Source organism: Gossypium hirsutum, chromosome A13 (genome assembly GCF_007990345.1).
Source record: "Gossypium hirsutum isolate 1008001.06 chromosome A13, Gossypium_hirsutum_v2.1, whole genome shotgun sequence".
NCBI lineage: Eukaryota > Viridiplantae > Streptophyta > Magnoliopsida > Malvales > Malvaceae > Gossypium > Gossypium hirsutum.
The window spans coordinates 2279024-2292550 of NC_053436.1; the positions used below are offsets into that span (position 1 = coordinate 2279024).

General features: G+C 32.4%; 1 protein-coding gene and 1 long non-coding RNA gene across 3 annotated transcripts; one reads left to right on the forward strand and one right to left on the reverse strand.

Moving 5' to 3' along the window:
- Positions 1 to 2460: 2460 nt before the first annotated feature.
- Positions 2461 to 4460, reverse strand: LOC107929537 (uncharacterized). The gene is made up of 2 exons (XR_005907357.1): positions 2881 to 4460; positions 2461 to 2790 (listed from the first exon to the last, which is right to left on the reverse strand). It is a non-coding gene; the product is annotated as an uncharacterized lncRNA (long non-coding RNA).
- Positions 4461 to 5722: 1262 nt separating this feature from the next.
- LOC107929498 (uncharacterized) lies at positions 5723 to 9472 on the forward strand. Of its 2 annotated transcripts, XM_041084437.1 has the most exons (6): positions 5726 to 5847; positions 5954 to 6104; positions 6311 to 8115; positions 8622 to 8823; positions 8904 to 9097; positions 9178 to 9472. In XM_041084437.1, the coding sequence occupies exons 3-6, from the start codon at positions 6330 to 6332 to the stop codon at positions 9252 to 9254; spliced, it is 2259 nt and encodes a 752-aa protein (XP_040940371.1). In that variant the 5' UTR covers positions 5726 to 5847; positions 5954 to 6104; positions 6311 to 6329; the 3' UTR covers positions 9255 to 9472. The 2 variants fall into 2 exon arrangements, 1 of the variants encoding a protein (XP_040940371.1); XR_005907358.1 differs by lacking the exons at positions 8904 to 9097; positions 9178 to 9472 and adding an exon at positions 8238 to 8390 and having other exon boundaries at positions 5723 to 5847; positions 8622 to 8820.
- The last annotated feature ends 4055 nt before the right edge of the window (positions 9473 to 13527 follow it).

Consider the following 13527-nt stretch of genomic DNA (forward strand, 5'->3'; position numbering starts at 1 on the left):
ATTTAAAATTTTATAAATTATAAACGAGTGATAACAATGAAAAATTGGATGAAATTTCTGGTAATCCAAATACCAAAAAGATTCGTTTCAAGGACCCGGGGTCTAATATTGAAGATGTGATGGCTTTCGTGGAAAAATATAGTTATGGGGAAAGACTCCACTGTTTCTAATGGGGAGAGAGATTCAAATGCTACCAATGAGACTTTCTCCTTCCTAGAAGGTGATGTTAAGAAGTCAATAGTCAATGGCATTCCCGCTATTGATTTCTCAGATTGAGTTTAGAAATTATTAGTTAATGACATCAATTCATTTGATATTAACATTTAAATTTATCATTTCATGCCATTCAACATTACAATAGAATTGACCAAATAATACCACTAGTTAAGTGCCAATCTTTATACCATTTAAACAATCAAAGCCATTTATGTATCAAACATGTATACCTTCGACATTAAGCTATTAAATTTTCATGTTCAATCAATACCATTTAACCTTTTAACTTACCATTCAGATCTCTTTCTGAAGTTTAATGACTCTTTTGTATTCAATTCAACCCGTAGGGCTCGATTCTAAATGGATTGCATTATCTTTTATACATTTTCTTATCGTGAAATGAATTACATATATGCACTCATATAATTCCATATTATTACATCATTTCATATATTATTATCAATTCACAATTTCATACCATTTCAATTCAAATCATACAATATATTAGTTTACCAAAATTTATTTTATATCATTTTTTGTTTTCAAGTTTTGATTTCAATATTTCACCCAATGGAATCTGGTAAAACAGATTCGAATACACGAATTAACCACACCACATCAAGATAGCTCGTATGAGCAAAACTACTCCACACCAAAGCATTGAAGTGCCAAGCCTGTAAGAATCAAATGCATATTCATATGCAAATGCATCCCTCCACCACACCAAGGTCTTCGTAGAGCAAATAATACTTGATAATCCACACCAGATGCTGGATTTTGATATAACCTGTCATAATCTCCATACCATCAAATATCCTATACGAGCGCGCATAAGACCATATTGGCATGCCAATTGTATCCTAATCTTTTACTAAGTTCATATGGGCATCAAGTATTCATATTTGCATTATCATACCCTATAATCATTCATATTCACATATGTAATCATTTACATTTACCTATCATACCCTGCAATCGATCACATTTATATTTTCATACCCTGTACACTATACGATAACATAACAATCATTTGTCTCATATTTCATTTCAATTCAATCCAATTAATATATAATTTCACATCCAATTTCAGAATCAAATTTCGCTTCATCATCTAAACACAATATCTCATATCATATAACATGTTTCAATTTATTCTTATATTACAGATCATGTCTGACGAAATCATACTACTTTCCATTTTATTTAATTCAATCCACTATCTCGATAATCAATATCAATCATAGCAAATCAATTCATACGATTAATATTAACTCATGTTGATATTCAATCATGCAATATAACATGGATATGAAAAGAAATAAATTGAACTTGAATCATAAAATCATAAACTGAAATCTCGCATCACTCGTCAAATACTCTTGCTTTTCCTTTCCCTCTCGATGGTCCTACGTCGTCTTTAGCTACGAACAATAATACGACAGGTAAAAGATATCAATTTCCATCAAATTCACATTTAAATAAAAGTCAAGCATATTTTGCATTTTATTCAATTTAGCCCCTAAACTTGGGCTAGACATATCTTTCGATATTTAGAGTGCGTTTGGTTCGCTGTATTGGATTAGAGATGTATTGGATTAGAAGTGTATTGGATTAGAGGTGTATTGGATTAGAGGTGTAATAGCAAATCAACTGTTTGGTTGAATGTAATGGAATAGATGCGTAATAGTAATCTTGTGTTTGGTTGAATGGAATAGAGGTGTAATAGCATAGTGGAAAAAACTAAAATGACTAGAATACCCTTAGCATAAATTTATTTTGGTAAATGATTATTGTTATTGTTATTTAAATTTTAATAAGATTATTATTATCAATAATAAATATTTTAATCATATTTAAACATAATTATTATTAAACATATTTTAATTAAAATATATAATTTAATAAAATTCTTAATAATTACCAGAAATTTGTTTTGGTAAATTATTATTGTTATTGTTATTTAAATTTTGATAAGATTATTAATATGAATAATAAATAATTTAATCATATTTAAACATAATTATTATTAAATATATTATACTTAAAATATATAATTTAATAAAATTCTTAATAATTAATATTCTTATATGAATTTACTCAAATCATAATATATTATATGATACTATAAAAGATAATTTGAAATAATTAATATTAAATATATTTTAATTAAAATATATGATTTAATAAAATTTAAAATAATTATAACTAATAAAATTTAATAAGTAAGAATTGAACTCTAAAAAATAAAAAAAACATAACCATATCGAATTATCATCAAGAACTCGATTGAATTTACAACAATTCTGAATTAAACGGAAGTACTGCCTCAATATCTCACTTTCAACTAAAAATATAAAGCAAGCATTCAATAGAAGAAATTCAAGCCGATACAATATCTCTTTCACCTTGCTCTCAACTCCAATTGGCCTTCCATGAAACCGATTCTTCACTTCAAACAAAATAGCTCACCAATCTAGCAGGAAAACGAATACTGTCCAAAGTTGCCATTGAAAATAACCTCCAACTTCATGTGTCCATTCCACAAGTTAAGGGAAAAAGCAATCTCTGCCAATTCTGGATTTATATGATGCATTGATAAATCAGGAAATAGAAGGCCATTAGGTAAGGTTGCTAAAAAATCACAATGAATCAAAAGTAATTTACCTCTCCAGGAAGGCTAAATTGCCAAGAGCACATGTTTCCTCTAAAGCACCAAAAACCAAAAGACATATTTGTTGACAAGTTGTAGTACTGCCTCAAGATCTTAGTTCAACTACAATATAAAGCAAGCATTCAGCAGAAGAAATCAAAAGCTTACTTGTTCCTCGTTTTCAGCAGAAGGGATAGGATCATCTCAAAAGATACTGGTTTTTATTTTCATTGCCACATTACGAGTTTGTATTCTTTGAGAGTTTCTAACAATTCTATGCAATACCAAGATGCAAAAGATCGATAGCCCAACAAAGGGGGCGGATGATCATTTATTTTTCGTTCTCAAAGCGGAACATTCATCATCAGTCTTAGATATTCATCCATCGAAACTCAACAACAAACAAATTATTACCATTTACCATAGGTGAAAAAAAATCTTTGCAACCCACACATCACAAGACTTCCACACAAAAGGTAAGAACACAAGGAAGTGTTGGGGAAGCTCATTAGCAAGTTTGTTATAAGTAACCTATGAACATTTAAACATGTCAATGCTCAAACTCGCTCACCACTACCTTCTGATTCCATGGCCTTTAAACTTTCTGCCATCATTTGATCTCTGTTCTGTCTTTATCTTTCTACAGCAACCATATACAGGGCTACATAAGAACTAATTGTGAATTACCAGCAAGAACAAGGAAACAAGATGAAGTTTATAATTCAAGAGTGAAAATAATTCAACAAAAAAGTGAAAATAATCCAATTTATCTGTCCGCATCTATCCTTCCTACAATTCACCTTTTAACAATTATAGACCTAGTAAGAAACCTATAACAATCACAAAAGGCAGCAGCCAAACTTTACCTTCCCGGTAGGGAGCCCACTCATGCTTACGCAGATGATGTGGAGCATCAAGTGGAGGCAACATCCCAAATTTCAGCATAATAGATGGCCTAAAACAATAATTAGACCATTAAACAAATAAGAAATTAGGTTAAAAAAACTCATTGATCCGAAAAATAGTAGCAGCATGAGCAATTTGACTCGCCAACTGAAAGAAAAAGGAGAAATTAAATGAAAATTTGTAACATAGGGTAGAAAGAGTGAAGAGAAACAGAGGGATTTTCCATTACTCGAGTGGCGAGCTCGAGAGACTGAGCGTTGTCGACGATAGACACAGCGATGGCTACGGTGACAGTGGGGATATCGTCGGCTTTTTTGGTTTCACTGGTTGAGAAGAAGAAGGTCGACTGGTTGAGAAGGCAATCGAAAGAGTGGCAGAGCGAAAAAGAAAAGAAAGGAAACGGAGGGAACAAATCGGCAGCAAAGAGGCATAATGGACTGGGAGGAAATCGGCAGAAAACAAAAGCAAAGAAATAAGGAAGGAAATCGGATGAAGGAACAGAAGAGAAACAAGGGGATGGGGGGAGGGCAAATCAGGGAGGTGATGCTCAATCGGTAGCTAATCTGGGAAAAGAGGGGGGAATAGAAATCGATGGTTTTCACCGATTAAGAAGGTAATGGATTAGATGCGTATTACCAATACATCAAACCAAACGACGTGTTAGAGAGGTATTAGGTGGGGCCCACCGATTAGGGGTGTATTGGCTTAGCCAATACACCAAACCAAACAAGCTGTTAGTGTCGGATCAAAATCCAATTTCATATTATTTCTTTAAGGACCCTATAATTTTATTCCTAGCATAATTTCATAACATGTTTTCAATTTATTCAGTTTGGTACCTAATGTAACAAAGTTAACAACTATGCTTATTAAGCTTTACAATTTAGTCATTATTATAATCTAATCTTAATTTCTATCAATTTCAAGTCTAATTCTTCAATTTCTCAACAATGATAACTTGTTAAAATTTCAACAATTGAACAAATTGATACATGAGCTAGCTAAATCAAGCTTCCATGACCATAAATCTATAAAAATTACATGAAAAATAACTTAATTACCTATGGATTTTGGACATGGCCGAATGGATCAAAGTTTGAAGCTTTCTCCTATTTTTTTTTCTTTGGACGATGGGGGAAGAAAGATGAGTTCCTACTATATTTCCTTTTATACTTGGATTTTTGCTAATTAAGCTTAGTTAATTAGTTAAATTAATATTTTATTTTACTTAATTAACCATTAGCTTATCCACTAATTCATGATGGAAAATGGTTAAATAACCATTTTGGTCCTTTGTATAATTGCTATCTAGGTCCTCAAGCTTTTTATTAATTAAAATTCAATAGCGATTGGACTTTTACAATTTAATCACTGAGCCTTAATTAATCATTTTTTTCGACTAAATTACTTAACTGAACTTCAATAGATCTCCATAATGTTTACAGAAATAAGATTTTGAAACTGTATTTTTTTACACCACTAAAAATCAAATCGTTACATTTAATCTAACAATTATTCCAATAAAAACTCATATAAAATGCATCACAATTTAAAAAATAAAGACCAAATATCCAAAAAAAAAAGTTGTATGAAAGGAAATGCTTAACTTTTATTTGTTTAAACATTACTAAATGTGATGAATCAATTTCATATAAATATATTTCGTACTTATCATGAATCAGTATTATAATTGATCCATATTGTTTTACTTTTTTGTATTTTAATTAAATATTATAATTTCCTTTTTATTTATAAAATATTATTTATTTATTTACAAATTAAAGTAATTTAAAATTTATTTTTTAAAAATATTTTTTATACTATAAAATAAAATGATAAATTTTAAGAAAAAATGATTAAAATTGAAAATCAATTCTTTAATGTACAACAAAATAAAAATTAGTGTTGATTGTAATTATTAAAAGAAAAGATTTGCACCCGAGAGAATTGGGGGCAAATTGGTAATTAGAAATAAACTAACCGGGTCGTACCATACCATAACCGATCCATCAAGTTGCATAGGCCTCGGTTTATTGTTTTCCCTGTCAACTCGGTTTGGGGGAAACCAATTAGAGGTAAGCTGATTTTTTATTTATTTATAAAATTATGAATTTCTAAAATTTGATTTATTGCACTGTTAAAATGTTGATAGCTTTTCTTTTCTTATTTATTTTGTTTCAGTTTGATATAATCCAACCGGTTTATCCCAATACCCTAACCGGTCCATCCGGTTTCCTAACCCTCGGTTTATTATTCCCGTCATCAACTCCCTTGACTCGGTTCTCATTCAATTGCCGCTCTCTCCCAGAAAAGCAATTCAAAAGAATTGCAAGTAAGTTCTTTTCCTTTTTTTTTTTATTCAAAGATAATTTTATGATTTGGGTTGTTTATGATGTTAACATGTTTGTTCTAATTTCTGTCAATTTTAGGTTTTTTTTTTGTTACAGTTATGACCTAATGCTATTGATTTTGTCAAATGCAACTGTTTTAATGTTAATTTTTGATGAGTTTAATGTAGAAATGTGTGTTGTTTTAAAGGTTCTGATTTGTGAGAAAAATGTCATCAAATTTGGAACCAATACCAATAACATCACAAAAACATGACCCAGCATGGAAACATTGTCAAATGTTTAAGAATGGTGAAAGGGTACAATTGAAGTGTATATATTGTGGCAAAATATTTAAAGGTGGTGGGATTCATAGGATTAAGGAACATTTAGCTGGTCATAAGGGTAATGCTGCTACTTGTCTGCGTGTCCCATCCGATGTTCGTGTTTTGATGCAAGAAAGTTTAGATGGGGTTGTGGTAAAGAAAAGGAAAAAACAAAAGATTGCGGAGGAGATAACGAATGTTAATCAGGTTTCTACCGAGATACAGGCGTATGGCGATCAGGTTGACACTAATACTGGATTGCTTATGATTGAAAAATCTGATACACTTGAGCCTAGTTCGAGTTTGTTAGTTAATCGGGAAGGAACAAGTAATGTTGCTGGGGAGAGGAGAAAGAGGGGAAGAGGTAAAAATTTGCCTCCTGAGGCTAATGCCCTTAGTTTTGTTCCGGTTGAGTTAGGTGCAAGGAGAGTAAATAATCATGTACATATGGCAATAGGGAGATTTTTGTTTGATATTGGTGCAACTATGGATGCTGTTAATTCAGTTTATTTCCAGCCAATGGTTGATGCTATTGTCTCGGGAGGATCTGGGGCTCTAATGCCTTCATGTAATGATCTTCAGGGTTGGATATTGAGGAAATCGGTGGAGGAAGTGAAGAGTGAAAACGATAAAGTAATGGGGGCATGGGTAAGGACTGGTTGTTCCATTCTGGTCAACCAATGGAACACTCAAACAGGTCGAATCTTGCTAAACTTTTTGGTGTATTGTCCTGAAGGAACAGTGTTTTTGAAATCTATAGATGCTTCTAGTGTAATCAATTCCTCGGATGCTTTGTATGAATTGCTTAAGCAAGTGGTGGAAGAAGTTGGATCTAAGCATGTCTTGCAAGTGATCACGAATGGCGAGGAACAATATATTGTTGCTGGGAGGAGGTTAGCTGAAACTTTCCCTACTCTGTATTGGACTCCTTGTGCAGCTCATTGTGTAGACTTGATACTTGAGGATTTTGCGAAGCTTGAATGGATCAATGCAATAATTGAGCAAGCTAGATCTATTACGAAATTTATCTATAATCATAGTGTGGTCTTGAATATGGTAAGACGGTATACTTTTGGCAATGATATTGTTGAACCAGCAGCCACTCGCTCAGCTACAAACTTTACAACGTTGACTCGGATGGTTGATCTTAAAAACAACTTGCAGGCCATGGTTACTTCACAGCAGTGGGTAGACTGCCCATATTCAAAGAAACCAGGGGGACTGGCGATGTTGGATTTGGTGAGTAATCAGTCATTTTGGTCCTCTTGTATTCTGATTGTTCGGTTAACCAATCCTCTTCTTCGAGTTCTGAGAATGGTTGGCAGCAAGAAGAGGCCTGCAATGGGATATGTTTATGCTGGCATGTATCGAGCAAAAGAAACAATTAAGAAAGAATTAGTCAAGAGGAATGAATATATGGTCTATTGGAATATTATAGATCACTGGTGGGAACAACAATGGCACCATCCTCTTCATGCTGCTGGTTTCTACCTTAACCCCAGGTTCTTTTATAGCATGGAAGGAGACATGCCTAATGAGATGCTGTCAGGGATGCTTGATTGTATAGAGAAATTGATTCCTGATGTAACAGTTCAAGATAAAATCTCCAAGGAGATAAACTCATACAAGAATTCCGTTGGAGATTTTGGGAGGAAGATGGCAGTTAGAGCTAGAGACACTTTACTCCCTGGTGAGAGTCTATCTTATGGATGCTTTCTAAACTTTGGCTGCTATATTTCAACTTAAATTATTGTTGTAATTTATGCTTTTAGTAAGAGTAGTTAGTAGATTCTTTCTATTTCCTGCTACTAGATTGCAAATTGAATTACCGAATATCCTAGAACAATGAAGTCAAAGAAAATGCTGTCTTCCTTGCTTTGGTTGAATAAGATGTTGATTTGGCTAAGGTGTGGCAATTCTGGCTACTAAAGAACCTTCAAGGGGAAAAGCGTAACTAACTTATAGGTGATTTGAATTTCTGCATGCGTTGTTCTCATCATTATTTGTGTGCATGACATGAATTCCAAATTCTTACACGTGCTTGTGCAATGGATAATACGTCAAACTTATCTGGTTGAAGTAGCTCTGTTGCACATAGAGCATGCTTGTGTTTCACCATTTGTGTCCTGTTGTGATATCCTTTTCCCTAATTTCTTTCAATTGGCTGATCATTGCTTTGTATGCTGATTGCTATAGTTGAATGGTGGTCAACATATGGAGGAAGTTGCCCAAATTTGGCTCGTTTGGCTATCCGTGTCCTTAGTCAGACTTGCAGTACTTTTGGGCTTAAGCATAATCACATTCCTTTTGAAAAATTGTATGAAACAAGGAATTGCTTAGAGCAGCAGCGGCTCAGAGACCTCATCTTTGTTCAATGCAACTTGCAATTAAGACAAATGTATGCAGAATCTCACTCATTTACGGATTATGCATTTGGCGCAACAAAATTTTATCTTCAGTTGATGATTTTTCTTTCAGAGGTTATGAGAGCAAGCAACATGATTCTATGCAGCCCTTGTCATCTGAGTCTGCCTCTATTGTGGAAGACTGGGTTACAGGAATTGACGCATTTTTGGATGACGATACCTATCCGGATTGGACAACACTTGAGACACTTTCTGTAAACACAATGCTTTTAAGACCTGGTGATGAAGTGGAAGAGTTAGGTGCAGGTAATTTTGTTTCTTGGATATGGTAATCTCACCAAAGAAGGTTCTTTCTCTCTGTGTATTTATTTGATCTTTTCATGCAGGTTTTAATGATCATGAGATTTTCAATAGAATGAAAGAGGGTGACAACGAAAATGCTGAAGATAATGTAGTAAGCTAGCCGAAGACCATTTCTAATCTTGATAATCCTAGATGGTGACCGATGGCAAATAATGTAAATTAGTGTAATAACTAATGACTAGATTTATAGGAACTGCTCTACCATTCTGTTAAGAAAAGAGTAGAAACATCAGAGAATTAGATTTTTAGTCAGGATTTGACAATATGTTAACAATTTTTATCAATTCATGGTTAGAATATTAGAAAGTTTTAAGCATAGTTCAGGCCTTTCATCTTAACCCAAAAACATGCTTGACCATTGGGCTGATATATTGTCTTGAATGTCACTTGTCATTGATTCTGAGATATAGTAACACAAATTCTTGCTAACCTCTGGATCGGGACTTACCTTATAACTATTTAGCTACTTTTAGTTCAGTATAATTTTATCATCATTACTGCAATTCATCCAAGTAGGTTTACTGTTAACCTACTCTTTGATCTTTGCACGAGTATTTCAGAGAAGATGAGCTTGAACCTGCCTGCTGCTTCTTCCTTATCTGTTCATTTTCCTTTACTTTCTGCTTTATTTAATGAGATTGAAAACATTAGCAAGTAGTAAACTGTGGTATTCTTGATGCTGGAATGCGTGATTCTGAAGCAGCGGATATGGTGAATTCTTGGAATAGAATGGTAAGCAAGGCATCTTTACCCTACTCCAACCACCCTTTTTTACTTCCTTCCCTGATTGAAGATGCATCTAAAATCATTGGAAGATGAAAATACTGATTTCATTTGTGTTATAAAGTTTGTGTGCTTGTTTGACTGATTGGTGGCAGTATATGGTGGTTGATCATTTCATTTTATTCCTAATAGCAAAGTTGAAAATTATTGGAAATTCCCTCTTGATGACTGAAAACTCAAGCTTGTCAGAGGTGTTTTCCCACATCGGTTAAATTCGAGTTTGCTTGCAGTCTTGTATTGAAGTTTGATCTCTTGTTGCCAATCGGTTTTAGGTCGAATGCTTTAACATGGTATCGGAGCTCAAGTTTTCTTCTGTCGTTCTTTCTTGTTACTTGTAGGAGAATCTTCTAAAAGAAACATGACAAGTTCATTTAGGGGAGAGAATATGAACTTGTTTCCATCATTAAATGATTCAGAGGTTATTTTAATTGATTCATGTAATTACTCTTAAAGTCTCATCTAGTACCTCCGGATTTCAAATTCCAGCACCTGTCATCACTTTATTTACAAACTATTATTTTCTTTATGCCAATCTTGGCTTTGTTTGACAATGAAATAGTCCCTATCCATTCCAATCAAATGACCCACATTATTTCTTAGAGTGAGATTTTGTCTAAAAAGTTCGATTTTTCTTTTTCTCTGTAAAACACTAAATCATTGTAAACCTCAAAAATCTAGAAGATAAGGAAAAATAAATTTTGTATAGATCACCAAATTCATTGCTCCATAGCCAACAATCCCCAAAAATGAAAACACAGCAAGCAGGAGGGCAAAATTTTTGGCAAAAACACACCTTTAGCCATAGAGATCAAATTTGAGATTTCAATGACTTAAGTTAAAGAAGTCCTGGGGGGTAAATTAGTTGAAAATTTTCTGCAAGTAGCCTATCATGAAGCAGGCAAAAGACATCTGAGTACTTAATTACGGTGAGGTTTGCCCAGGGTGGTCCACTTTTCCCCAATTGTAGCAAATATGCAGCACTTGGGAAACATCTGTAATCATAATTTCTTCAACCATCTTGTTCTTTGATCCGTCAAGTAGTGCAGTGCCATATTTTGAGTTATTTTTCACTTCTTTTTAAAGTATACATTTTTAGTCAAACATCTCTTAGAAAATGTATTTTTTCGAATATTTTTACGATGAGTTGTTTCATGATAGCACTTTCTATTAAAAGAGTTTGTTCTAAGCAATTAATATATTTGGAAAATAATTATTCTAAACAAGAATTGTTTTAAATGAAAATATTTATATTTTAACATAATTGTTCTTGCAGAATATTTATTCTAAATAAGAGTTGTTTTGAATAACGGTTGTTCTCAATAGAAACTATTTTCGAATGACAATTACTCTGGATGATAGTTGTTTGAAGCAAGAGTTCTATTTTGGACATATATGTTCTAAACATAACTATTCTCAAACAACAACTATTTTAAATAAAAATTAATCGTTCGAAAAGTAATGTTAAAAAATGGTTCTTTCTAAAGCCAATTCTATTAGCTATAACTTTAAACTAAAGCTAGAAATGAGCATGATACATACAAGCACTTTATTAGTTCTAGTGAAAATTACTAGATACAATGCTAGTTACAACTTAAGGAACATCTATCATGTTATTGTAACTTGCCTTATATGGTTGGCATGTTTTGAACCAAGACTATTTGGACTTTTAATTGATTATCCATGAGGCTTTTTAGCTTCCCATTATTAAATATATTTCGTGCAAGATTTGAGCCAAGTAAGGAGAATATCAAGGCTTACAATATGATTGAAGTTACCTTAAATAAAAGATTTGATCTTTAAGGAATTTGATGACAAAAAAAGCTTTGCATAATATACTTAATATTGAAGATCTTTTTCATGACTATTTTAGTGGAATTAAAGATTGATATTGATTACAATTTAACAAGCCTTTTATGTTTACACATTAGATGGCTTGTTGGGTTAAGTAGTGAGAGAGAGAGAGAGAGAGAGAGAGAAGGCACTCATTTTGTTCCATTAGGAACTATTTTTGAGTGCAAAATTGTAACTAACTGAATTGTTTTCATCAGTTTACATTTTCATGAGGAGAATTCTTAAAGGGAAAGTGATATAGTTTGAAGCCTACGAGTGAGGTTGCAATTTGGTAAGTGAGTTGGACTTAAATAATAATTTGTACTTGTTGCTTATATACTAGATTGCCCTCTCGGTAAGGCTCCGTATGTGTAGGAGATTCAGAAGTGCGTTAATAATTTTCAATGTCCATCTCAATTTTATTACTAGTAGTAACTACATTGAGTTGCAACTATATGAATATCAGATAGGCAAAATCAATGAATTTTCCATTGGTAACAAAGGTAAACACTTGACACATTAAGTGGAGATCTTGTCGTTGATTTCCAAATGAGATGGAAGGTTCTTCAGTTTCTAGCATGTTAGATGGCATGAACTATATCTAGTCGGAGGCAAGGATGAGAACTTTTTTAAAGTCCATAGATGAAAAAGCATAACATTCAATCTTGACTGGAAGGGAGCATCCAACTGTTGTGATAAATAGTGCAACAACTTCTAAACTTGAATTAATCTAGATCAATGAAGAATAAAATATTGTAAATGCAAAGTCGAAGGCTCTCAATGCAACATTTTGTGGAGTTAACCCTCAAGAATTCAAGGGGATTTCTAATTGCGTCAATACCAAAGAAACCTTATATTATCCCATATTGAGATAAACTTCCAATGCTTTTTAAATATAAGGTTGTACTGTGGGATTAAGTGTAACAGCCTAATTTTTAGTGGTATCGAAAACTGTGGTTCGAGACCACTAAATTGGACGAGTGAGTTTGAAAATTTTAATATTTAATTATTATTTATGAGTCAATTATGACTTTAGGAAACTTTTGAATTAGTAAATTTGTGATTTAAAAGAATTTTTTAGGTAAATTAAGTTAAAAACGAGGAATTGAGACCTCGATTTCATAAACCGGGTCGTAAATATTTTTATAAATATATAAAGAGTGTCATTGAGTTAGTATTAAAATTTCGTTAGAAAATTTTAACGTTTTGATAGTTAATTAATTAAAAATGACTAAATTGGAAAAGGTGCAAAACTTACAAATTAATGGAATGGTGATTAAAAAGTCCAAAAAGTAAACAAGGAGGACTTAAAGAACAATTTAGCCTAAATTATATAGGCCGGGTGGCATGGGTATAGAAATAAACAAGAAAACAATGTGAACAAGACAAAATTGGAAATTTTGTAAATTAAACAAATAAAACAACAATTAAAAGATTTTCTAGATATTTCTTCATAATTCTCAGCCAAAAACACCATTGAAGAATCCTTGAGAATTTGTTTTTCATATTTTACTTCATGTAAGTCCAATTTTTGTTTATTTCTTGAAATTTTTATATTTTTGAGACTTTTACAACAAGGTCCAACTATTGATTTCATTAGTTTTTCATTTCATGGGTGATTTTGAAAGTTACCATTGATGAGTTCTGGATGTTTATGATGAATTAATATGGATTTGAAGCTTTAATTTATTATATGATGATTTTATCAAGTAATTTCAATAGAAATTGATTATTAGGACTAAATTGTGAAGAATAAAAGA

What these genes read in the sequence shown, in the direction of transcription:
- LOC107929498 (XM_041084437.1), top strand. Translation starts at nt 6,330, where the DNA reads ATGTCATCAAATTTGGAACCAATACCAATAACATCACAAAAACATGAC. An exon ending in AACTTGCAATTAAGACAAAT is followed by an intron (nt 8,824 to 8,903) that starts GTATGCAGAATC and finishes TTTTTCTTTCAG; the next exon opens with AGGTTATGAGAGCAAGCAAC. An exon ending in AGTGGAAGAGTTAGGTGCAG is followed by an intron (nt 9,098 to 9,177) that starts GTAATTTTGTTT and finishes CTTTTCATGCAG; the next exon opens with GTTTTAATGATCATGAGATT.